The sequence below is a fragment of the Bos taurus genome, chromosome 7 (genome assembly GCF_002263795.3).
Source record: "Bos taurus isolate L1 Dominette 01449 registration number 42190680 breed Hereford chromosome 7, ARS-UCD2.0, whole genome shotgun sequence".
In the NCBI taxonomy this organism is placed as follows: domain Eukaryota; kingdom Metazoa; phylum Chordata; class Mammalia; order Artiodactyla; family Bovidae; genus Bos; species Bos taurus.
Window position 1 is genome coordinate 6,520,956 of NC_037334.1, and position 25,457 is coordinate 6,546,412.

General features: G+C 45.4%; 1 protein-coding gene and 1 non-coding gene across 3 annotated transcripts; one reads left to right on the top strand and one right to left on the bottom strand.

The window, feature by feature from the left end:
• The first annotated feature begins 6 nt into the window (after window positions 1–6).
• Window positions 7–25,126, top strand: CALR3 (calreticulin 3). Of its 2 annotated transcripts, XM_005208499.5 has the most exons (10): window positions 7–324; window positions 539–640; window positions 6,259–6,462; window positions 14,913–15,007; window positions 17,841–18,029; window positions 19,108–19,215; window positions 19,298–19,426; window positions 20,270–20,362; window positions 24,599–24,770; window positions 24,925–25,126. In XM_005208499.5, exons 1-9 carry the CDS (start codon window positions 108–110, stop codon window positions 24,740–24,742), a joined length of 1,281 nt encoding a protein of 426 aa, XP_005208556.3. In that variant the 5' UTR covers window positions 7–107; the 3' UTR covers window positions 24,743–24,770; window positions 24,925–25,126.
• TRNAR-CCU (transfer RNA arginine (anticodon CCU)) lies at window positions 11,423–11,495 on the bottom strand. Its single transcript has one exon. It is a non-coding gene; the product is annotated as a tRNA-Arg (tRNA).
• Window positions 25,127–25,457: the final 331 nt, after the last annotated feature.

The following is a 25,457-nucleotide window of genomic DNA, read 5'->3' on the forward strand; positions in this document are numbered from 1 at the left end:
GTCACCCCGCGCCCTGAGGACCAATAGCGCCTCAGATCACAATCGCAAGGCTTCATGGGAGTGGTAGTTTTGGGGCGGGCCTGGTGTGCACCGCGCGTCCGAGCCCAATGGTCTCTCGGGTCATAATCGAGAGGCGTGACGGGAGCTGTAGTTCCGGGACTGGCCTGGCGGGCCGCGGAGACCGCTGGACGCGCCAAGGGGCAGTTACGAGAAGAAGTGGTGCCGCACGGTCCATGGCAGCGGCTCGCGTCCCGCTCTGGGCAATCTGTGTGCTGCGGGTGGCACTGGCCACCGTCTACTTCCAAGAGGAATTTCTAGATGGAGGTGAAGGGGCGACGCCGATGGTGGCGGGGGTGTAAGCTCCCGCATACCCCGTTTGCCCATCGGATGGCCTGAGTTGCCATTTGGCCCGGCCTTTAGACGAAGGATCGGTGGTATCAAAACCCTGAAGCCTCGAAGCCTCGAGCGTCCCCATCATTCTCCCTACGGCACACATTAACAGTTTTCAGCCCTAACCTGTGTTATTTACCCCCTACAGAGCGCTGGCGGAACCGATGGGTGCATTCCACTAATGACTCACAATTTGGGCATTTTAGACTTTCGTCCGGGAATTTTTATGGTCATAAAGAGAAAGACAAAGGTTAGTGTAGGAAACGTGAAATTAATTAAATGAATATTAAACGCCTCATAGAAACCTTTCAAGGTAGGTGTGGCACACCCCAAAACCCATTTCACAATTCGGGAAACAGACCTGGGTAGGGTTGTTTTGTCTTTTCTCTCTTTAGAAGAGACCAGGATGATGCCTCTTTACAAGCACTAGTCAGATGGGTTTGGAGACCCGAGGGCCTTACGCTCCAGAAGGAAAAAGATTAGAAGATACTTCTCATTTTTATTTTCAAGTTAAAAAAAAAATTAAGGTAAAAGTTATATGCTGTCAAGTGGATGGATCTTAGGGGGTCCGATAGAATGAATATAGTATATGACTGCACACCCAGATCAAGGTAGGAACTTTCAGGCCCCACTTCCACCCCCAGAGACAAGTCCCCCACCCCCACCCGGCCCCAAGTCAGTAGCCTTCTGGTACCAAGAATAACCTCCGTTTTGGCTTCTCATTCCTAATAATTAAAAGTAGACAAACTACTGCCTGTTTTTTTATACACCCAGTTAGATTTCTAAATTTTCTTTTTAATCCACCTCAGGGCTTAGTCACAGCATGCGGGAGCTTCCGTTCCATGGCGAGGAGATCTTTTTCTTGCCATGCACGAGCTCTCTAGCTGTGTCACCCTGGCTTAGTTGCTGTGCGGTATGTGGGATCTTAGTTTCCAGAACAGAGCTTAACCTCTGTCTCCTGCATTACAAGGCCAATTCTTAACCATTGGACCACCAGGGAGTCCCCTCTTCATTGTTTAGTTGTTGGAGGAAAAAGAAAGGGAAATAGTATTTTGTGATGCGTTAAAGTTATACGAAGCGTTCCATGCAGTGTCTGAAATTTCACAGTCTGTAAATAAAGGGTTAGTGGAACACAGCCAGGCTCACTTATTTGCATACAGTCTGTGACTGCTTTCGGACTACAATTCTCAAGGCAGAATTGAGTAGTTCAGACTCTCAAAAGTGTAAAATGTTTATTCCCTGGCTTTAACAGAAAAAAGTTTACCAACCCCTGATTTAGATGAAAAGTTCCCCTCTTTACCACCTTCCGTTCACCTTCCATTCATCTTCCATCTTGGCCCTGTTACAGCAATGTTGCCCTAAAACCCGGCAACCTCTGGTTTTGGAATGTACTTGTATTGTTTCATAGATACATGGTGCTCCAAATTGTCAGGCTGTAATGGAAAAAATGGAGTTGAAAATGACAAGTTCTATGAAGCTTGTCTAAGGAGCAGAGTTGTCATTTGTTTTTTTTCCACCATAATATTTTTCCTTCCTCCAACCTGGAATGCTGAGGCTCTAGACTCTGCATTTCATTCACTCCAGCACGTGTCTACTGAGAGCAGATACAGGCAAGACACTGAGTATACTGGTTAATTCCACCCCTCATTGTGGTCTCCCAGGATCATGACATAGAAGTCATGGATGGAAAGATCCACAGAATTAAACTAGACAGAGAAGCGAGGTGCTGAGAGGTGATGGTGATGGCTGAGGAGTGGGGTGAGTCAGATGGCCTTCAGTTCAGTTCAGTGGCTCAGTCGTGTCCACCTCCTTGCGACCCCATGGACTCCAGGCTTCCCTGTCCATCACCACTTCCTGGAGCTTGCTCAAACTCATGTCCATCAAGTCAGTGATGCCATCCAGCCATCTCATTCTCTGTTGTCCTCTTCTCCTCCTGCCCCCAATCTTTCCCAGCATCAGAATCTTTTAAAATGAGTCAGTTTTTCACATCAGGTGGCCAAAGTATTGGAGTTTCAGCTTCAAATCAGTCCTTCCAGTAAACAGTCAGGACTGATCTCCTTTAGGATGGACTGGTTGGATCTCCTTGCAGTCCAAGGGACTTTCAAAAGTCTTCTCCAACACCACAGCTCAAAAGCATCTATTCTTTGGTGCTCAGCTTTCTTTGTATTCCAACTCTCACATCCATATGTGACTAATGGAAAAACTATAGCCTTGACTAGATGGGCCTTTGTTGGCAAAGTAACATCTCTGCTTTTTAATATGCTGTCTAGGTTGGTCACAACTTTTCTTCCAAAGAGTAAGCGTCTTTTAATTTCTTGGTTGCAGTCACCATCTGCAGTGATTTTGGAGCCCAAAAAATAAAGTCTGACACTGTTTCCACTGTTTCCCCATCTATTTACCATGAAGTGATGGGACCAGATGCCATGATCTTAGTTTTCTGAAGTTGAGCTTTAAGCCAACTTTTTCACTCTCCTCTTTCACTTTCATCAAGAGGCTCTTTAGTTCTTCTTAGCTTTCTGCCATAAGGGTGGTGTCATCTGCATATCTGAGGTTATTGATATTTCTCCCGGCAATCTTGATTCCAGCTTGTGCTTCATCCAGCCCAGCATTTCTCATGATGTACTCTGCATATAAGTTAAATAAGCAGGGTGACAATATACAGCCTTGACATACTCCTTTCCCAATTTGGAACCACTCTGTTGTTCCATGTCCGATTCTAACTGTTGCTTCTTGACATGCATACAGATTTCTCAGGAGGCAGGCACCTCTCAGGAGGTGGTCTGGTATTCCCATCTCTTTCAGAATTTTCCACAGTTTATCATGATCCACCCAGTCAAAGTCTTTGGCTTAGTCAATGAATCAGAAGTAGATGTTTTTCTGGAACTCTCTTGCTTTTTCGATGATCCAGAGGATGTTGGCAATTTGATCTCTGGTTCCTCTGCCTTTTCTAAATCCAGCTTGAACATGTGGAAATTCACGGTTCACGTATTGCTGAAGCCTGGCTTGGAGAATTTTGAGCATTACTTTACTTTACTAGCGTGTGAGATGAGTGCAATTGTGCGGTAGTTTGAACATTCTTTGGCATTGCCTTTCTTTGGGATTGGAATGAAAACTGACCTTTTCCAGTCCTGTGGCCACTGCTGAGTTTTCCAAATTTGCTGGCATATTGAGTGCAGCACTTTCACAGCATCATCTTTTAGGATTTGAAATAGCTCAACTGGAATTCCATCACCTACACTAGCTTTGTTTATAGTGATGCTTCCTAAAGCCCACTTGACTTGACATTCCTGGATGTCTGGCTCTAGGTGAGTGATCATACCATGATTATCTGGGTTGTGAAGATCTTTTTTGTATAATTCTGTCTGTTCTTGCCACCTCTTCTTAATATCTTCTGCTTCTGTTAGGTCCATACTATTTTTGTCCTTTTTTGTGCCCATCTTTGCATGAAATGTTCCTTGGTATCTCTAATTTTCTTGAAGAGATCTCTGAAAGTGAAAGTCGCTCAGTCGTGTCCAACTCTTTGTGACCCCATGGACTATACAGTCCATGGAATTCTCCAGGCCAGAATACTGGAGTGGGTAGCCTTTCCCTTCTCCAGCAGATCTTCCCAACCCAGGAATCAAACCGAAGTATCCTGCATTGCAGATGGATTCTTTACCAACTGAACTTGCCTCCTGTACAATGTCACTAACCTCTGTTCATAGTTCTTCAGGCACTCTGTCAGTCACATCTAACCCCTTGAATCTATTTGCCACTTCCACCGTATGATTGTAAGGGATTTGATTTAGGTCATACCCGAATGGTCTAGTGGTTTTCCCTACTTTCTTCAATTTAAGTCTGAATTTGGCAATAAGGAGTTCATGATCTGACCCATAGTCAGATTCTGTTCTTATTTTTGCTGACTACATAGAACTTCTCCATCTTCGGCTGCAAAGAATATAATCAATCTGATTCTGGTATTGACCATCTAGTGATGTCCATGTGTAGAATCATCTCTTGTATTGTTGGAAGAGGGTGTTTGCTATAACCAGATGGCCTTAGAATTGCCTGGATGGTAGCGGGAGGGACTGCAGATCACCTGAGAGAGGTTGAGGGGGGAAAGAATGGAGAAGAGAGAAGTAGGTGTGGGAGTGGGAAGTCAATGGTGAATTCAGGCTTAGACATACTGATGTAGAATGCCAGGTTCATTAATGATGGCTCTCAGCAGAGGCAATTATGGGGACAGGATTATGTTGCACAGAAGGGTAGGTTATAAGAAGACTGGCTGTTTTCACGTTTGTCTTTCTTGTTTTAAGTACAGTTGATAGTTGATTTATAATATCATGTTAGTCTCAGGTGTACAGCACAGTGCTTCAGTTATATATATATATATATTTCAGGTTCTTTTCCTTTATAGGTTATTACAAAATATTGAGTGTGGTTCCCTGTGCTACTACAGTAGGTCCTTGTGGTCAGGTTTGTCTTATAGCCCAGTAAAAGGTAAGGAGTTGGTTCAGGGCCATGTGGCAGCTGAAAAGGGAGTTTGGTCTTGAAGTAAATGACTAGGCTTGTATAAGATGATTCACACAACAAAAGGATGGTTGTCTTCATAAAAAGAGCCGCTATACAGGTGACACCTCGAACCAACTCACCCCACGTGGTGAAGCACCTTTTTTTTTTTTCCCAGATCCGCACTCTGTTCTCCTTTAGCTATTGTGTCTCTAAAGTAGCTGTTTTATGATGAGAATTAAGGTAAAGAAGTAGACTGCTCCATGTATTTATTTATTCAACTTTGTATTTTGTATTGGGATATAGCCAATTAACAAACAATGTAACGAAGGGACTGGCCATACATACCCAAGTATCTGTTTTTCCCCAGACTCCCCTCCCATCCAGGCTGCCACCGAGCAGTGAGCAGAGTTCCCTGTGCTCTACAGTAGGTCCTTGTTGGTTATCCGTTTTAAATGTAGCAGTGTCTGCATGTCCATCCCAAACTCCCTAACTATCCCTTCCCCATATCCTTACCCCCAGCAGCCATAAATTCATTCTCTTAAGCCTGTGAGTCTCTGTTTTGTAAATTCATTTGCATGATTTTTTTTAAAATATGGATTCCATATATAAGGGCTGTCATAGGACATCTCTTCTTCTCTGTCAGACTTACTTCACTTAGTAAGTAAGTCTAAGGTCCATCCGTGTTGCTGCAGATGGCACTATTTCATTTTTTAGAAGATTAGTTAGTTTCGACCGCACCGGGCCTTCGTTGCTGTGCGCAGGCTCTCTCCAGTTGTGGCGAGTGGGGGCTACTCTGGTCGTGGCGCGCAGGCTTCTCGTGGCTCTGGCTTCTCTTCCAGCAGCGCGTGGGCCCTGGAGCACACGGTCTTTAGTAGTTGTGGTACACAGGCTTGGTTGCTCCACGGCATGAGGAATCTTCCTGGATCAGGGGTCACACCCATTTCCCCTGCCCTGGCTGGCAGTTTCTTAACCACTAGACCACCGGAGAAGTCCCAGAATGCTCCATTTTTTAACCCAGTTGCTACAAAGCTTCCTTGTATATTCCCACCCCTTGGAAAATGAAGGGAAGCAAAATGAATCTTTTATTTGTAATTAGACTGCATATCTGTCAGTTAGAACTGAAGCGTTTTTATAACTTAAGACCTAACTGGTATATTAAATACAAAACACACACATGGGTATGTGAGATAGAAGTTCGGTGGCAGCAGAGAGCCTGTTAGTGACACGCCCGTTGTATATTATTGTACAGATGTGCTATAGGTTCAGGATCAACATAAATGGTTGGGAGGTTTATTAGGTAGGGGAGGATAGCCATTTAATTCCTGTCTTGCTGAGTGGTGTCATTCCTATTCCTTCATGAGTACTTTTTATTTAAAGGTCTGCAAACCACGCAAAATAGCCGATTCTATGCCATCTCTGCACGGTTCAAACCATTTAGCAATAAGGGGAAGACTCTGATCATTCAGTACACAGTGAAACATGAGCAGAAGATGGACTGCGGAGGGGGCTACATTAAGCTGTTCCCTGCAGACGTGGATCAGAAGAACCTGAATGGGAAGTCCCAGTACTATATTATGTTTGGTGAGTTTCGATAGTACTGACAACCATTTCTGGTGATTTTTGAAAACCTTTCCACTTATAGGATCCTTAGATTGACTTTGCTCAAGTTGTGTTGAGAAAATCTAACTAAAGGTTTTTAGTGCTGTTAAACCTAATTAATTTGGAGGAGGGCATGGCAACCCACTCCAGTATTCTTGCCTGGAGAATTCCATGGACAGAGGAGCCTGATGGGCTACAGTTCTTGGGATCACAAAGAGTCGGACATGACAAGCACCTTAGCATGCCCCCACACAGATTTAATTAATATAGCAGAAAGGCAACTGTACCATTCTATTGTTCTGGGGAGAAATTTATTTATCCAACATTTATATAGCCCAGGTATTTTGAATGCCTCAGGAATGTATACCTTGACCATGGGCCATGTCAGCCCAAAGCCTGTGTGTATTATGGCTGGTGAACTAAGGATGGGTTTTTAACTCTTTTTTTGGCTACACTGCATGGCTTGCAGGGTCTCAGTTCCCCAACCGGGGACTGAACCTTGGCCACGGCAGTGAAAGCCCAGAATCCTAACCACTAGGTCCCCAAGGAACTCCTAGGTTTTTAACATTTTTGAATGATTAAAAAAAGGACAGTACTTTTGATCCATAAAAATAATAGACACTCAGATTTCAGTGTCCACAAGTGAAGTCTTAATTGGAATGCAGCCTCACTCTGTTCATTCACATCTTGTCTATGGCGGCTTTCAAGCAGCAGTGGCAGAATTGAATGGTCATGACAGAGAATATGTAGTTCACAAAACCAGAACTATTTACTGTCTGGCTCCTTACATAAAAAGCTTGTTGATTGCTGCTGCTGCTACTGCTAAGTTGCTTCAGTCGTGTCTGACTCTGTGTGATCCCATAGACGGCAGCCCACCAGGCTCCCCCATCCCTGGGATTCTCAAGGGAACACTGGAGTGGGTTGCCATTTCCTTCTCCAATACATGAAAGTGAAAAGTGAAAGGGAAATCGCTCAGTCGTGTCGACTTTCAGCGATCCCATGGACTTCAGCCTACCAGGCTCCTCGGTCCATGGGATTTTCCAGGCAGAGTACTGGAGTGGGGTGCCATTGCCTTCTCTGTGGTGACTGCTAGAATACATTAAATGTCTCATAACACCAGGAGTAATTAACATCTGTGCTGGAATTGGGAAGGGACCACATTTGGCTATAGGAACCAGACATAACTGAAGTGTGTGGATTCAAAAACCTTTAAGAATGAGGATTCTGGGAAGATGGGGGAAAAGGAAGCACCAGGAATCTGTCTCCCCACCTAGACAACAGTTGCACTGGCAGAATCTTTCTGATGTAACTATTACGGAACTCTGCAGTCAGTGGAAGTATTGCACCTCCCAGCAGAAGACTGGGGAGGTCACCGGCGGTGAATTTCAGTTCTTTGCCTGGTAGTACCTACCCATCTCCCACCTCTAAGCCACATGGCTGACAGACAGCTGTGCACCCTGTTCCTGGAGCAGCTTTTACTGGGACCAGGGTAGGCAAAAAGGATCCTGTCCTCCAAATAACAAAGATCTGAGGTCCAATGGCTGATTCCTGCTTCTGATGGTAGAGGCACAGAAAAACAGATGGCCAGCCATTGTTGTTACATCTCCATACATTGTTGTAAGCCTCTCCTCTTCCCCCTGAAATGAATCTCAGGGGACTAAAAGGGCTAGAACCCTCCCCTCCCACTCTTCATTTTTCACCTTTCCCCCTTTAGGAAACTAGGCGTTAAAGATTAGGACATTAAAACGACAAATGCATATGCAAGGGAAACTAAAAAGTGACTGCACATACCCAGGAAAACACTCAGAAAAAAGCCTGAGAAAACCCTATTTATGTCCCAGGCTGACCCTTGGTACAGAGTGAGCCTTCAACAAATCAAGCAAAAAACCAAAAACAACAAAGCAAAGCCTACAGAAGGAGGAGAATCCAATTTCCAGAGTTAACATTAGCCTCAAATGTCCAGTGTTTAGCAAATAATCACAAAGTATACAAAGAAGCCAGAAAGTATGGCCCACTCAAATGAAAAAAAAAAAAATCAATATGAACTGTCCCTGGTAAAAAGACCTAATGACAGACCTGTTAGACTTAAATATCTGTCTGAATGACTCTCAAAGAACTAAATGAAGATGTAGTGAAAGTCAAAAATATGAGAAAATGGAAATACAGTAAGGAGATAGGAAAAAGGCGAAAAAAAAATAGAAGAAGAAAGAAAGAAAGCCAAGGATATGGTAAACTTAACAAGAACCCAAAATCAAATTCTGGAGTTAGAAAGTACAACGGACATGAAAAGTTCACTAGAAGAGTTAAAGGCAGGTTTGAGCATATAGAAGAAAGGATCCAAGAACTTGAAGACAGGTTAGTGGAAATGATTAAGGCTGAGAAGCAGAAAGAAACAAGTCTGAAGGAAAGCAAGCAGAGCCTAAGGGACCTATAGGACACCATCAAACAAACCAACGTATGCACTGTGGGAATTGCATAAGGAGAAGAGAAACAATGGCCTTACAAATAGCTGTGAAAAGAGAAGCGAAAAGCAAAGGAGAAAAGGAAAGATATGCTCATTTGAATGCAGAGTTCCAAAGAATAGCAAGGAGAGATAAGAAAGCCTTCCGAAGTGATCAATGCAAAGAAATAGAGGAGAACAATAGAATGGGAAAGACTAGAGATCTCTTCAAGAAAATTAAAGATACCAAAGGAACATTTCATGCAAAGATGGGCTCAATAAAGGACAGAAATGGTAGGGAACTAATGGAGGCAGAAGATATTAAGAAGAGGTGGCAAGAACACACAGAAGAACTGTACAAAAAAGATCTTCACGACCCAGATAATCACGATGGTGTGATCACTCACCTAGAGCCAGACATCCTGGAATGTGAAGTCAAGTCAAGCTAGTGTGGGTGATGGAATTCCAGTTGAGCTATTTCAAATCCTAAAAGATGATGCTGTGAAAGTGCTGCATTCAATATGCCAGCAAATTTGGAAAACTCTGGAGCGACTTCACTTTTACTTTTCACTTTCATGCACTGGAGAAGGAAATGGCAACCCACTCCAGTGTTCTTGCCTGGAGATTCCCAGGGACGGGGGAGCCTGGTGGGCTGCCGTCTATGGGGTCACACAGAGTCAGACACGACTGAAGTGACGCAGCAGCAGCAGCAGCAGCAGTGGCCACAGGACTGGAAAAGGTCTGTTTTCATTCCACTCCCAAAGAAAGGCAATGCCAAAGAATGCTCAAACTACCGCACAAATGTACTCATCTTACATGCTAGTAAAATAATGCTCAAAATTCTCCAAGCCAGGCTTCAACAGTATATGAACCGTGAGCTTCCAGACATTCAAGCTGGATTTAGAAAAGGCAGAGGAACCAGAGATCAAATTGCCAACATCCGTAGGATCATCAAAAAACCAAGAGAGTTCCAGAAAAACATCTATTTCTGCTTTATTGACTATGCCAAAGCCTTTGACTGGGTGGATCACCACAAACTGTGGAAAATTCTCAAAGAGAAAGGAATACCAGACCACGTTACCTGCCTCTTGAGAAACCTGTATGCAGGTCAGGAAGCAACAGTTAGAGCTGGACTTGGAACAACAGACTGGTTCCAAATAGGGAAAGGAGTACATCAAGGCTGTATATTGTCACCTTGCTTATTTAACTTATACGCAGAATATATCATGAGAAACGCTGGGATGGATGAAGCACAAGCTGGAATCAAGATTGCCCGGAGGAATATCAATAACCTCAGATATGCAGATGACACCACCCTTACAGCAGAAAGCTGAGAAGAACTAAAGAGCCTCTTGCTGAAAATGAAAGAGGAGAGTGAAAAAGTTGGCTTAAAGCTCAACATTCAGAACACTAAGATCATGGCATCTGATCCCATCACTTCATGGCAAATAGATGGGGAAACAGTGGAAACAGTGAGAGACTTCACTTTTTTGGGCTCCAAAACCCCTGCAGATGGTAACTGCAGCCATGAAATTAAAAGACACTTATTCCTTGGCAGGAAAGTTATGACCAACCTCGACAGTATATTAAAAAGCAGAGACGTTACTTTGCCAATAAAGGTCCGTCTAGTCAAGGCTATGGTTTTTCCACTGGTCATGTATGGATGTGAGAGTTGGACTATAAAGAAAGCTGAGCACCAAAAAGAATTGATGCTTTCAAACTGTGGTGTTGGAGAAGACTCTTGAGAGTTCCTTGCACTGTAAGGAGATCCAACCAGTCCATCCTAAAGGAAATCAGTCCTGAATATTCATTGGAGGGACTGATGTTGAAGCTGAAACTCCAATACTTTGGCCACCTGATGCGAAGAGCTGACACATTGAAAAAGACCCTGATGCTGGGAAAGATTGAGGGCAGGAGGAGAAGGGGATGACAGATGATGAGATGGTTGGATGGCATCACTGTCTCAATTGAATAAACTCTGGGAGTTGGTGATGGACAGGGAAGCCTGGTATGCTGCCATGTCTCACATTTACTCTTGAATTTAAAATCTGGAATGAAAAAGGTCTTTCTTTAGATTAAGAAACAATTTTAAGTGGCTCAATTTGGGTTATGTAATTATTCCCTCAAGACAGGATAGCAGAGATATCTGGCAAAAAAATATTACCACCTGTTGAATTAAAGATGATTTCATAAATATTTGATTTAGTTGGATTTGGTAAACAAAATAACTGCAAATATCTACCTAATACTACCTTTAAATACACTCAACATGTCTGCTACATGTAAATTGCAAAGCAGCATATTTTGGAGTAAAGAAGATATTTAAAGTTTTCTGTTAATACAGAAAACTTTGTTTTTAACTCAAAATCAGTTACATTTCACTCAAATCCATTGTGTCAGTCTTAAAACACTTCCTGCAATTTCTTAGCTGCAGTTTTTTAAAAAAAAATATTTATTTATGTATTTGCCTACATCTGGTCTTAGTTGGCATGTAGGGTCTAGTTCCCTGACCAGGGATTGAACCCAGGCCCCCCGCATTAGGAGTGCGGAGTCCTAGCCACTGGACCACCAGGGAAATCCCCTTAGCTGCAGTTTTTGGTTTGAGAGCAGCTTGCAGGTGTTGAAGAGGAAGAGAGGAGTATGTTTCACTGGGCCCTTCCAGGGGCCTTAACTATGTGATCTTAGATTATGTTTAAGATGCTAGAAATGGGTAATGTGGCCCCCATTTTGCAAATAAGGAAACTGAGGCTCAGAAAGATTAAAATACTTGCCCAAAAGTCAGGTCAGCCCCACTTCAGAGCCCATATGCTTCCATTTTTCACAAAAATCCACTCCTGCATAATTATTTTATGATTGCTGTTAATGGAAAAAGTCCAGATTTTTCTGGTCAGATCTAGGCACATTCTGAAGCTGAATTTAATAGTAAAAACGTGCAGGTACTTAGAAGAAATTTCTGACCAATTTCGAGGGAAAAATAAATTTCATGTTCCAATTCCAAGGTAATAGTTCAGTTCAATTCAGTCACTCAGTCATGTCCGACTCTTTTCGACCCCATGAACCGCAGCATGGGAGAAGGAAATGGGAACCCACACCAGTACTCTTGCCTGGAAAATTCCATGGATGGAGGAGCCTGGTGGGCTACAGTCCATGGGGTCACAAAGAGTCGGACACGACTAAGCAATTTCACCTAGAACCGCAGAACATCAGGCCTCCCTGTCCATCACCAACTCCCGGAGTCCACCCAAATCCATGTCCATTGAGTCAGTGATGCCATCCAACCATCTCATCCTCTGTCGTCCCCTTCTCCTCTTGCCCTCAATCCTTCCCAGCACCAGGGTCTTTCAAATGAGTCAGCTCTTCGCATCAGGTGGCCAAAGTAGTGGAGTTTCAGCTTCAGCATCAGTCCTTCTAATGAACACCCAGGACTGATCTCCTTTAGGATGCACTGGTTGGATCTCCTTGCAGTCCAAGAGACTCTCAAGAGTCTTCTCCAACACCACAGTTCAAAAGCATCAATTCTTTTTGGTGCTCAGCTTTCTTTATAGTCCAACTCTCACATCCATACATGACCACTGGAAAAACCATAACCTTGACTAGACAGACATTTGTTGACAAAGTAATGTCTCTGCTTTTTAATATGCTGTCGAGGTTGGTCATAACTTTCCTGCCAAAGAGTAAGTGTCTTCTAATTTCATGGCTGCAATCACCATCTGCAGTGATTTTGGAGCCCAAAAAAATAAAGTCTGACACTGTTTCCACTGTTTCCCCATCTATTTCCCATGATGTGATGGGACTGGATGCCATGATCTTAGTTTTGTGAATGTTGAGCTTTAAGCCAACTTTTTCACTCTCCTCTTTCACTTTCATCAAGAGGCTCTTTAGTTCTTAGCTTTCTGCCATAAGGGTGGTGTCATCTGCATATGTGAGGTTATCCAAGGTAATAGACTTTCATACAAATAGTTCACATAGCTTTTGTTTTTTTAAAAAATTAAACTCTTTTCCAGCAATAACAAAAAAAAAGAAATTTCATAAACCACACATCTTCAGGGAACTCCACTGGGAGATAGATGTGGTGTTTTTTGTCCTCCTGTAGGATGCTATTTCTCGGAGAAGGCAATGGCAACCCACTCCAGTACTCTTGCCTGGAAAATCCCATGGGCACAGGAGCCTGATAGGCTGAAGTCCATGGGGTCTCTAAGAGTCGGACACGACTGAGCGACTTCACTTTCACCTTTCACTTTCATACATTGGAGAAGGAAATGGCAACCCACTCCAGTGTTCTTGCCTGGAGAATCCCAGGGACGGGGGAGCCTAGTGGGCTGCCGTCTATGGGGTCACACAGAGTCGGACACGACTGAAGCGACTTAGCAGCAGCAGCAGCAGCAGGATGCTATTTCTAAGTTCAACGTCGCATGTACTCTGACAAATTGTTAATATTCTTTAAGTAATTATGTGCAGCCTAGTTATCTCTTATTTAATCTGGAGGTTCATCTCTACAGATTCTAGAAGAAATCGCAGTCATCTGCTGTGTTTACAGAGTTTTTTCATGGGGGTAGGTACAGGTTTGGGTCTGTGGATGTAATGGAGTTCTATTTGAGACAGAAAGACACGCGGACACTCTCATGCATTCCTACGGCTTCAAGTCAATGAAGGCACAGCTGGGTAATTCCAGACATTCTCAGAAGGCTTGACAGATTTTCTAGATCCCTCCTGTAAACCTTGCTTAGAATATTCAGAACTTCCTAGTCTTTGAGCAAGGAATAGAGTATCCTGCTGCTGCTGCTGCTGCTAAGTCGCTTCAGTTGTGTCCTGCTCTGTGCGACCCCAGAGATGGCAGCCCACCAGGCTCCCCCGTCCCTGGGATTCTCCAGGCAAGAACACTGGAGTGGGTTGCTATTTCCTTCTCCAATGCATGAAAGTGAAAAGGGAAAGTGAAGTCGCTCAGTTGTGTCCGACTCCTAGCAACCCCATGGACTGAAGCCTACCAGGCTCCTCCGTCCATGGGATTTTCCAGGCCAGAGTACTGGAGTGGGGTGCCATTGTCTTCTCCATAGAGTATCCTACAGAATTCCATTTCCTTGGTGACTGAAACTTGATCTCATACCAATTTAAAAATCATTAACTTTGTTGTGTTTGTTTTAAGGTTTTTTTTTTAATGTGGACCACTTTTAAAGCCTTTATTGAATTTGTTACAATATTGTTTCCATTTTACATTTCTTTGTTTTTTGGCCATGTTTTTTGGCCTGATCAGGGATGGAACCAGCACTTCCTGCATTGAAAGGCAAAGTGTTAACCACTTGACCACCAGGGAAATCCCCAAATCATTAAATAGAACTTCTTACAGACTTCACCATTCGGCAGAATCTACATACTGATCCTAACGTCTCTTTTGCTTCTGATGTGGGGATATTATTAAGAAAGAATATCTATATATGTGTATATTTTCTTGGAGCATGACAATAATAACAAATATTGAGCATTGCCATACTAAAAGCTTTACATACATTAGCCCCTTGAATTAGCTTTGTGAAGTCAAGATTAACACCCCCATTTTAGAGACTGGGACACTGAGGCGGGAGAGGCAAATATGTTATTTGCAAATACGTCTCAACATGGAAGGTGGCTGGGATCAGAGCCAGTCAGTCCAGCTCTGGAGCCCTCCTGTGGGTACAGGAGCCCTGATCAGAGCTTCCGAGGGAGGGTCTGAAGTTCAGACTGCATGTGGCGGGGACGCTTACCAGAGTGTTGTTAGACCTTCCTTTTCTTCCTCACCTGCTGGCTTACCCTTGAGTTCAAAGTGGCTGCGGTGACCATGACCTGAACTGAATGTCGCCGTCCATTTAAAAAATCTCCCTGGGGCATCTAATTATTCCCAGACATGTATGCTCCCTGTGTCTTGTGTACTGTTTCAGGAGAACGGTGGGGATATTGCTTTGGTGATGTATTACGGAAGGAATTTGAGAGCGGTTAATTTTTGTTTGTTTGTTTGTAGGACCTGATATTTGTGGATTTGACATCAAGACAGTTCATATTATTTTACATTTCAAGAATCAGTATCATGCAAACAAGAAATCAATCAGGTGTAAGGTAAATGCTTTCCTATTAAATTGGTGATCGTGTTAACTCTTGAAAAGATGATAATGGAAGTTTGTAGAAAATAGTTTTGACCTTAAAATATTTAAGGGAACCATGGGGGTGAGCCTTGTCTCTCCTGTCCCCACTTTCCAGTTTAGCAGGCCCATTAGAGACACTTGTCCACAACTTGGATTGGATTGGGTTCTGAAGTCTTTTGGGTTTTTTTTTTTTTTTTGATGAAAAATTATTTTATTTTAAATTTACAGTTTTTTTAAACTTTTTATCTTATGTTGGGATATAGTTTAACAATGATTAACAATGTTGTGATAATTTCTGGTGGACAGCAAAGAGATTCAGCCATATGTGTGTGTGTGTGTGTGTGTGTGTGTGTGTGTGTGTATCCATTCTCCCCCAAACTCCCCTCCCACCAGAAGGGCACACTTACATCTCACCCTGAGCTGTGACACCCATTTATAATTTGCTTCATAATGGTTATAGCAGAATGGTGGCATTTCAGCCTCCATCATCATTGGGCTTCTCAGATGGCGCTAGTGGTAAAGAACTCACCTGCCAGTGCAGGAGATGCAAGAGACTCAGGTTCGATTCCTGGGTCGGGAAGATCCTCTGGAGGAGGGCCTGGCAACCCACTTCAGTATTCTTGCCTGGAGAATCCCATGGACAGAGGAGCCTGGAGGGCTACAGTCCATGGGGTCCCAAAGAGTTGGACAGACTGAGCGACTTAGCACGAATGCACATCCATCATCATTAAGGAATGAAGTATTCAGGATGAAAAATCATTCTGGAGGAATTCATCTTCCAAATACCAAAACAATTTTTTTTCTAAATATTTATTTGTTTGGCTGAACTGGGTCTTAGTTGCAGCATGTGGGATCTAGTCCCCTGACCAGAGATTGAACCCAGGCCCCCTGCTTTGGGAGCAAAGGGTCTCAGCCATTGGACCACCAGGGAAGGCCCCCAAAACATTTTAAAATGGGAATATTTCTAAAATGAATGCATACATCCTTGACGTTTTTACCCAGAGGATCCTGTGAAAATGACCCTTTAGGTCCTAGGGCCTGTTTATACTCAATGATCCTGAGCCGGGCTCCTCCAAAGAGGCAGCTTGCATTAAGTCCCTGGTGTCTGGGCCTAGGAAGAAGAAGTAGCCTCCCCAGTGTGCAGCCCCCACTTTGAAGGTAAGCACCAGGAAGTAGGGACTTGGCCCCTGAGGAATCCCTAGCACCCATAGCCTCTGGGAATCTGGGCAGGAGGCCAGTGTGTTGCAAGATGATTGACAGCAAGGAGAGGGAGCATACGTGAATGCGTGCTCAGTCATGCCCACTCTCTGCAACCCTGTGCACTGCAGCCCGCCAAGCTCCTCTGTCCTTGGGATTCTCTAGGCAACAATACTGGAGTGGGCTGCCATGCCCTTCTCCAAGGGATCTTCCTGACCAGGGTTCAAACCCAGGTCTCCTGCATTGCCAGCCAGCTCAAACTCTAAGCTAAGAAAGGTGAGTGGAGACAGAGGCAGGCAGAGAGCAGGGGGAGAGCATTGGAAGAATCATGCATTCAGCTGTCAGAGCGGACTACAAGGGTTGAGGGGGACACAGAATAGACTGTAGTGCTGATTCTGGATAGAGTTATCGGCCACACAGTATGGCAGATCAGAGTGATACTGAAAAAAATTTTTTAATTGTATTTATTTACTCTTGTCCATGCGGGGTCTTCATCGCTGGGTGGGCTTTTCTCTAGGTGCGGCCAGTGGGGGCTACTCTCTCGTTGGGGTTCACGGGCTTCTCGTTGCAGTGGCTTCTCTCGTTGTAGAGCACAAGTTCTGGAGCGCGTGGGCTTCATAGTTGCGGTACTTAAGCTCAGTAGCTGCAGCTCCCGGGCTCTAGAGCACAGGCTCAATAGTTGTGGCGTACGGGCTTAGTTGTTCCACAGCATGTGGGATCTTCCTGGACCAGGGACTGAACCCATTTCTCCAGCATTGGCAGGCGGATTCTTTACCACTGAGCCACTAGGGAAGCCCCTGAAAGTGTTTGGATTTGGCTTTTAGCAGGGAGAGACTCCTCCTGGCAGGGCCTTTATGCCGGGGTGGTGGTTCTCAAACCTGAGTGGTATCAGAGACCCCGGAGGGCCTGTGAAAGTGACCAGAGGGTCCGCTGAGTTCCAACGCAGCAGATCAGGGCTGACCTGGGAATGAGCATCGCCCCTGTACCCCCAGTGACACTGATGCTGCCGGGGTATGGTGCTGGGGTCTCCTCTGCTGGTGACAGGCATGTCCTGGGAACCCCCAGCTTCCCTAGGCACCCTCCCACCCACCTTCCAATCGTCCTTTATTTTATTTATTTTTGGCCGCACTGTGTGGCTTGAAGGGATCTTAGTTCCCCAAGCAGGGATTGAACCCATGCCCCCTGCAGTGGAAGCACAGAGTTTTTTTGTTTTTTAAAAAAATATATTTATTTGACTGCATTGGTCTTAGTTGCATCCTTGGGATCTTTCATTGCGGCACACGGATCTCCAGTTGTGGTACCCGGGATCAGTAGCTGTGCCCCACATGGGCTTTGTCGCTCCCTCTCGTGTAGTTCCCCGACCAGGGATCAACCCTCATCCCCAGCGTTGCAAGGTGGATTCTTAACCACTGGACCACCAGGGAAGTCTCCAGACCTCCTTTATTGAATGTTAAATGCTTTCCTTATGTCCAGTCTGGGCTTTTAACCATGCCCAAGAAAGAAACCAGGCCTGCCCCAGCCAAGCTTCAGTTGTTGGACAACTCATCAGGAGAGTGTTAGGAAACATCGAGGGTCTCATTCTTTTCTTCTTCTCCCCACAAAACACGCAGGTTGATAGCTTTACACACCTCTACACTCTGGTTTTAAGACCAGACCTCACTTACGAAGTGAAAATTGATGGTCAGTCGATTGAATCCGGAAGCATCGAGTATGACTGGCAGTTAACGTCACTGAAGAAAATGGAGAAGGCATCAGCAGAGGCTGAGGGCTGGGACCAGGCTGCCAAGGACAAATCCCAGGTGTGGATTCTTCCCACACAGCTGCTAGAAGGTGTAAAGCGTAGATTGTGAGTGCCCAGGTGCCGTGCAAGTGCTGCCTGGCTGGTAGTGATGGTGCTAACAGTCAAACAAGGAGCCCTCCCTAGAGTGCATGTGCTGAGACCAGCCACACAGCTGCATACTGCACGGTATTGTGAAGGAGTTAGAAGTATTTGAGATGAAAGCAAGAAGGGTTTGTTTTCTTAACCGATATTTTAAAAATCTTTATTTATTTGGCTGCACCAGGTCTTGGGTTTCCCAGGTGCCTCAAGTGGTAAAGAATAATCCGCTGGCCACTGCAAGAGACTTGAGTTCGATCCCTGGGTTGGGAAGATCCCCTGGAGGGGAGCGTGGCAACCCACTCCAGTATTGTTGCCTGAACAATCCCATGGACAGAGGAGCCTGGTGGGCCGCAGTCAGTGGGGTTGCAGGGAGTCGGACACGACTGAGCATGCTTGCACCTGTGCCAGGCCTTAGTTGCGGCATGCGGGATCTTAGTTCCCTGACCAGGGATCAAACTGTGGCCCCTGCAATGGGAGCATGGAGTCTTAACCACTGGATCACCAGAGAAGTTCCAAACCAATGTCTTTTTCCAAAAAAAAGAAAATGCCTCAGCAACCTTTATAAAAATGATTTTCTTTTCATTCTGCATTTGAACATAGCATTTTTGAGCATCATGCTTGTAACCAGCAGCCAAGCATCCATGACTGTAACAGCTGCGTATTAGTTTCCTCTTGTTGTTCAGTCAATAAGTCTTGTCCCCCCTCTTTGCGACCCCATGGACTGCAACACGCCAGGCTTCTCTGTCCTCCACTACCTTCCGGAGTTTGCTCAGATTCATTTCCACTGAGTTGGTGATGCTGTCTAACCAAAAGGACCTCAAACTGCAGGCTGTGGTCGAAACCCCTGGTGAAGTTAGGAACCCCAGCACTCAGCCCTTCCACCATCAAGTTGAGGAGGAGAAAAGGGCACCCGGGGTCACAGGCCTGCCTCTGCCTCTCGGCAGATTTCCTTTCTCAAAGCTGAGAATCTAACTTTTTCCCCCTGCACGCATTTGAAGGACTGGGAGAAGCATTTTCTGGATGCCAGCGCCAGCAAGCCGAGTGACTGGAAGGGCGAACTGGACGGGGACTGGCAGGCGGCCATGCTCCAGAAGCCTCCATACCAGGTGCGTATATGGCACCATCTTCCTGCCAGTCCCCTCCCCACCCTTGTCCCCAGGGACCAGCACATATGGTTTGTTGTTGCAGGATGGCCTGAAACCTGAGGGCATAGACAAAGATGTTTGGCTCCATCAGAAGATGAAAAACAGCTATTTGACCGAATACGATCTCTCAGAATTTGAGAACATTGGTGCCGTTGGACTGGAGCTTTGGCAGGTCGCTCATTTTGTCTTTTTGTTGTTTTCTGCACTGGGTCTCTGTTGCCATGTGTGGTTCAGTAGTTGTGGTGCAGGGGCTTAGTTGCCCTGAGGTGTATGGAATCTTCCAGGACCAGCGGTCAAGCCCGTGTCCCCTGCGTTGGCAGGTGGCTTCTTAGTCACTGGTCTGCGAGGGATGTGCAAGTCGCCGGGTTTTAAACTTGCTCTGGTTTAGTAACTCTGAACTTCACCCTGAATTCCTGCTCCTGTCGTGCACCTGGCACCCTTACCCAGACCCAAAACTTACAGCCCTAGGTAAAACGGACATCCTTCCTGTCCGCTGGACACTTCTTGTCTGCCCCCCACACCCCCTGGAAATCTGCCTGGAGCTGACCTTGTGGTGCCTATCAGCTTTAGGATAAGATTGCAGGTTCTGATGTAGTGGGTCCAGGGTGGAACCTGAGATCCTGAATCCCTAGTGATGTTGATGCTGCCCATCCATGGCTCACACTTTGCCCAGGCAGGGTCTCAATCACGGTTCTCAAACATCACTGGATGCTTGAGTCCCTGGGGAGACCGTCAAAGCCTCTGTGTCGGGTCATGCCCCAGACCTGCTAAACCAGCATCCCTGGGAGTGAGATCAGGCATCAGCGGTCTTGTCAATGTTCTCAGTGGTCCCCATACACAGCCAAGTTTGAGGACCAGTGCTCTGGAGGGAACTGACATTCCAGAAAAGGGTTTCAGCACGTGCTAATGTCGACAGCTAATCTCTGTGACAGTACTGAATAAATCACAGCAGTTTTTACTTTGTGGAAAGTTTCATTTTCCACACCAGTATCAAAGGACTTATTTTCATCCACAGGTGAGATCCGGAACCATCTTTGACAACTTCCTGATCACAGATGACGAAGAGTATGCTGAGAATTTTGGCAAGGCCACCTGGGGTGAAACCAAGGTACGATGAATACAATGAACCTTTTTTTTTTTTTTTTTTTAAAGAAGACAGCCCTTTATTTATTTATGTGTGTATTTGGCTGTGCTGGGTCTTCACTGTCGGACGTTTGTTTTCTCTACTTTTGGTTGGTGGAGGCTACTCTTCATTGCAGTGCAAAGGTTCCTCATTGCAGTGGCTTCTCTTGTTGCAGAGCACAGGTTCTAGAGCGCATGCTCAGTAGCTGAGGCACGCGGGCTTATTTGCCCCGCGGCATGTGGGATCTTCCCGGAACAGGGATTGAACCTGTGTCCCCTGCATTGGCAGGTGGATTCTTAACCACTGGACCACCAGGGAAGCCCATGAACATGATGAACTTTGCTTTTGTTATTCATTTATTTCCATACTTGAGTCTCACATATAGAAAAAGGTGCTTCACTTTTTCTATAATAAACACCCCACCCAGATCAAGATATAGAATGTCACCAGAGCTCTAGGAGCCTCCTCATGTCCCCTCCCAGCCGGCACTCATCCCCAAAGGAATGGCCGTTCCACTATTCCATCACCACAGATGGATTTGACCTCCTTTTGAAATTTGTATCAATGTAGCTACCCATTATTTATTCAGGCCATGTTGTGAGGCTCATTTGTATTTTCCCATAGAGCAGTAGCTTGTCTTTCCTTTGTGAATATTCTAGAAGCTATGCATCTGTTCTCTGTGGATACAGCTTTGGGAGACTTCCAGCTTGTGGCCTCAGGGATAAGCTGGTTCCCGTCATTCCTGTACCATCACTCCCGTACCTGTCTTTCAGTGGCCACATGCCCAGGAGTAGACAGAGCAGTCACCAGTTCATACGCAAACGGTTTCCAGCGTGTCATCCTATTTACATTCCCTTCTGCACAGATGAGAATTTCCATGCAGGAGGGAATGCAAATCTTCGGCCATGCTAGGCGTTACTGTCAATTGCTGATGAGTCGGATTTATTGAAGGCTGACTTACGTGCCATGAAATGTACAGTTCCATGAATTCTGACAAACACATACAGTTATGAAAACACCACTAAAAATCAAGATGTAGAACAATTTCGTGTGTGTGTGTTCAGTCGTGTCTGACTCTTTGCAACCCCATGGACTGTAGCCCCAGTCTCTACTATCTGTGGGATTTCCCAGGTAAGAATACTGGAGTGGGTTGCCATTTCCTTTTCCTGGGATCTTCTCAACCCAGGGATCGAGCCTGATTTTCTTGGATCTTCTGGATTGGCAGGTGGATTCTTTACCACTGTGCCACCTGGGAAGCCCAGAACAATTTCACCACCCCCAGAAGTCTCCTTGTAGCCAAGCCCTCCCCTACGCCAGCAACTACTGATGATCTGATATCTGTCCCTATTGGATTTTTTTTTAAGTATAATTTATTTACAATGTGTTAGTTTCAGGTATACAGCAAGGTGCTCTCTCTCTCTCTATATATATGTGTATGTGTGTGTGTGTGTGTATTCTTTTTCAGATTCTTTTTTCCTTATAGGTTATTACAAGATGTTGAATATAGTTGTTCCCTGTGCTGTACAATAAGTCCTTGTTTTTATGCCCCTATAGTTTTGCCTTTTCCAGAATGTCATATAAATCGAATCATGTAGTATAGGGTCTTCTTTTTTTGTCTTTTTCTTTTTTGACCTCACTGTGTGGCACGTGGAATCTTCGTTCCCTGACCAGGGATTGAACCTGTGCCCTCTGCACTGGGAGCATGGAGTCTTAACCACTGGAGGCATGGAGTCTTTCTGAGTCTGCTTTCCACACCAAGTGCAGTGTCTCCAAGATTTCTCCATATTGCTGGGGTTTCATCAGTACCTTGTTTCTCCATCTCACTGAGAAGTTTATTTGCTCACCAGCTAATGGACATTTGGGTTGTTTCCAGTTTTTCACAGTATGATCAAAGCTGTGAACAATTTCGTATATAGTTTTTGTGTGTGTGTGTAGATAAGCGCTTTTATTTCTTTTGGTTAAAATCCAGGATGGGGTTTGCTGAGCTGCATGATGTGTCTTTAACTCTATGAGAAACTGCCAGACTGTTTCCCGAGGGGCCGCACTGTTCTGCGCTTCCTCCAGTCTCCCCAGCACTGGGGAGAGTGGGTTTCTATAGGTGTGTGTGGGGTATCTCGCTCTAGTTTTGTGTGTATTTCTTGGATGAGGAATGGACGTGGGCACTGTTTCATGGCTTTTGTGGCCATTTGGATATCCTCATTTGTGAAATACCTGTGTTCTTAAATTAAAAAAAAAAAATCTTTTGGCCCCACTGCATGGCATGAGGAATCTTATTTCCCCAACCAGGGATCAAACCCAGCCCCCCTGCACTGGCAATCCAGAGTCTTCACCACCGGGGAAGTCCGAAATACCTGTGTGTTAAGATGTAATACCTGTGTGTTAAGATGTAATACCTGTGTGTTAAGATGTAAGTTTTGTTGTTAATCAGGTATGGCAAGACTCCCAGACCAGGAAGTGGGCACCATCAAAAAAAGATAGTTTGTTTTACTAACAGATCCTGAGAGGAGGGGCCACGCCAGGCCACACGGCCATATGGGGAAGCACCAGGTTTGGTCAGGAGGCAGAGGGAAAGGGTGGAAGATGTGAGCAAAAAACTTTGGTTTGGTCTCTGCAGGAAGGAGTAGATGAAGCAGGATAAACAGGCTTAGGATTGGCTAGTTTTAAGAATTTCTGTGGGCCCTGGGGCGCTAGTTCTCTAGCACCTGGCAATGGGATAATTCAGATGAGATATCAGCCCTGAATATAAAAAGCCCAGTAGTGGAGGTGGTTAGGGATGTGAGCTCTGGATGTAGCTTGCATATGAAAGGAGTTCTTTCAGGCATTGACTCTAAGACTCAGTCCCCTTGGAAGGGCCATCCATCCATCCCTGGGTCAGCAGAGCCCCACACGTCAGATGTCATGTCCATCACCCTGGGACCAGCTGCAAAGTGGGTGCTTAAACTTTGACCATTTCATGGCATTTCGGGGGGAAACTTCCCCTTCACTGATGAAAGGTGGTTATCACTAAGGGATTTTTCTTATGAGCCACTTCTTCTTGAATCTGATTTCTGCCGCAAAGGCTTACTAAACTCTTTTCGGCAATGACTTCGGGAACCTCTTTGACGTATCTGCACTCAGTCCTGGACTTTCTTTTAATTACCAAAGTTTGGATTTTCTCATTTAGGCTCTGAGGCCTCTTCTCATTTCTCCCTTACTGGTCAGCTGGTTGAAAGACAGACCCAGGTGCTCTGGGAATGGAAGAAGGAGAGGGTATTTGTTTCCTGGGGCTGCCATAACAATATCACCACAAACTCGCTGGCTTAAAACATCACAGATGGGAACTTCCCTGGCGGTCCAGTGGTTAAGACTCTGAGCTTCCACTGTAAGGGGGGTTGAGTTTGATCCCTGGTCAAGGAACAAAGATCCCTCATGCCATGAAGCTGGTCAAAAACAAAAAGGTCCATGGCAAATGTATTCTCCCAAATTCTGGAGGCCAAAAGTCCAAAATCAGTATCAGTGGGCTGAAATCAGGGCATCAGCAGGGCTTTGCTCCCTCCACAGCTTCTAGGGGAGAACCCTTATTTCATTTCTTGCAGCTTCTGAAGGATCCTGGTGCTCCTTGGTTTGTGGCCACATCCTTCCAATCTTTGCTTCCATCTTCACATGGCCATCTCCTCTTCTGTCTCTGTGTCAAATCTCCCTCTGCCCCTCTCCTATGAGAACACTGTGATAGAATTTAGGGCCCACCTGGTAAGCCAGTAGAATTTCCTTATCTCAGCATGCTTAATTTAATCACATCTGGAAAGCTCTTTCCCCCTACATAGTGTGTGTGCGTGCTAAATCGTTTCAATTGTGTCCAACTCTTTTCAACCCTGTGGACCGTAGCCCACCAGGTTCCTCTGTCCATGGGATTCTCCAGGCAAGAATACTGGAGTGAGTTGCCATGCCCTCCTCCAGGGGATCTTCCCCATCCAGGGATCAAACCCACATCTCTTTCATATGCTGGATTGGCGGGTGGGCTCTTGACCACTGGCGCCACCTGGGAAGCGCTCTCCTACTCCATTTAAGGTTACATTTCCAGGTTCCAGGAATGAGGACTTGAATATCCTAGGGGGGTCTTCTTTTTCAGACCCCAGCTGGTGTGGAGGCTTCCAGGAGGCAGAGGCAGGCTGTATGCTGACACCCAGTCAGCCCTCAGAAAGCCTAATCCCCGGCCACCGGGTTCTTTGTTTTTTTCCCCAGGGCCCAGAAAAGGAGATGGATGCCATACAGGCCAAGGAAGAAGTGAAGAAGGCCCAGGAGGAAGATGAGGACGACATGTTGATGGGCAGGTTCAGGGGGCGAGAAAATAGCTTCAAAGGATTCCACAGAAGGAACGAGTTTTAGTCATCCCCACCCCAGATAAAGATGACTGGTAAAACCTTGTTTCTTTACTTTATTCTACCTTTAAAAGTGTCATTTGTCTAGTTTTCTTTGAAAAATGTTCCTATTTTTCTCAGTGGGGTGGGTATGGTTCTCCCTGAGCAGTCTCCTCTCCCCTCCCCTCCCCTCCCCTCCCCTCCCCACAGGTCCCCCTTGTTCCAACCTCCCCCAATCCTGGTACCCAGAAACATTTCCTCTGGACAAACCCAAGTGCTGGAGGAAGCCCGAGGCCAGTGAGACTCTGGCCCAAAACACCACACCCTCTTCTTAATCCCCCTCAAATGTTTTATTAAAAAAGGTAGTAAAACTTACTTTGAGAAAGGAGAAATGATGCTTTATTGCTTTGGGTTGTAAATTACTGGGGCTTCCCTGATAGCTCAGTTGGTACAGGAGACCCCGGTTTGATTCCTGGGTTGGGAAGATCTGCTGGAGAAGGGGTAGGCTATCCACTCCATTATTCTTGGACTTCCCCTGTGGCTCAGCTGGTAAAGAATCCCCCTGCAGTGCGGGAGACCTGGGTTTGATCCCTGGGTTGGGAAGATCCTAATAACGTGGGAAACTTTTCCAGTATGGAATCTTTATGCAGCACCCTTGGTCTGGAAAGGTTTTGCATGCCTCCCTTGCATGCTGGTTATTCCAGAGAACCCAGGCCTTGTGTATAGACGTTTAACATTCCATA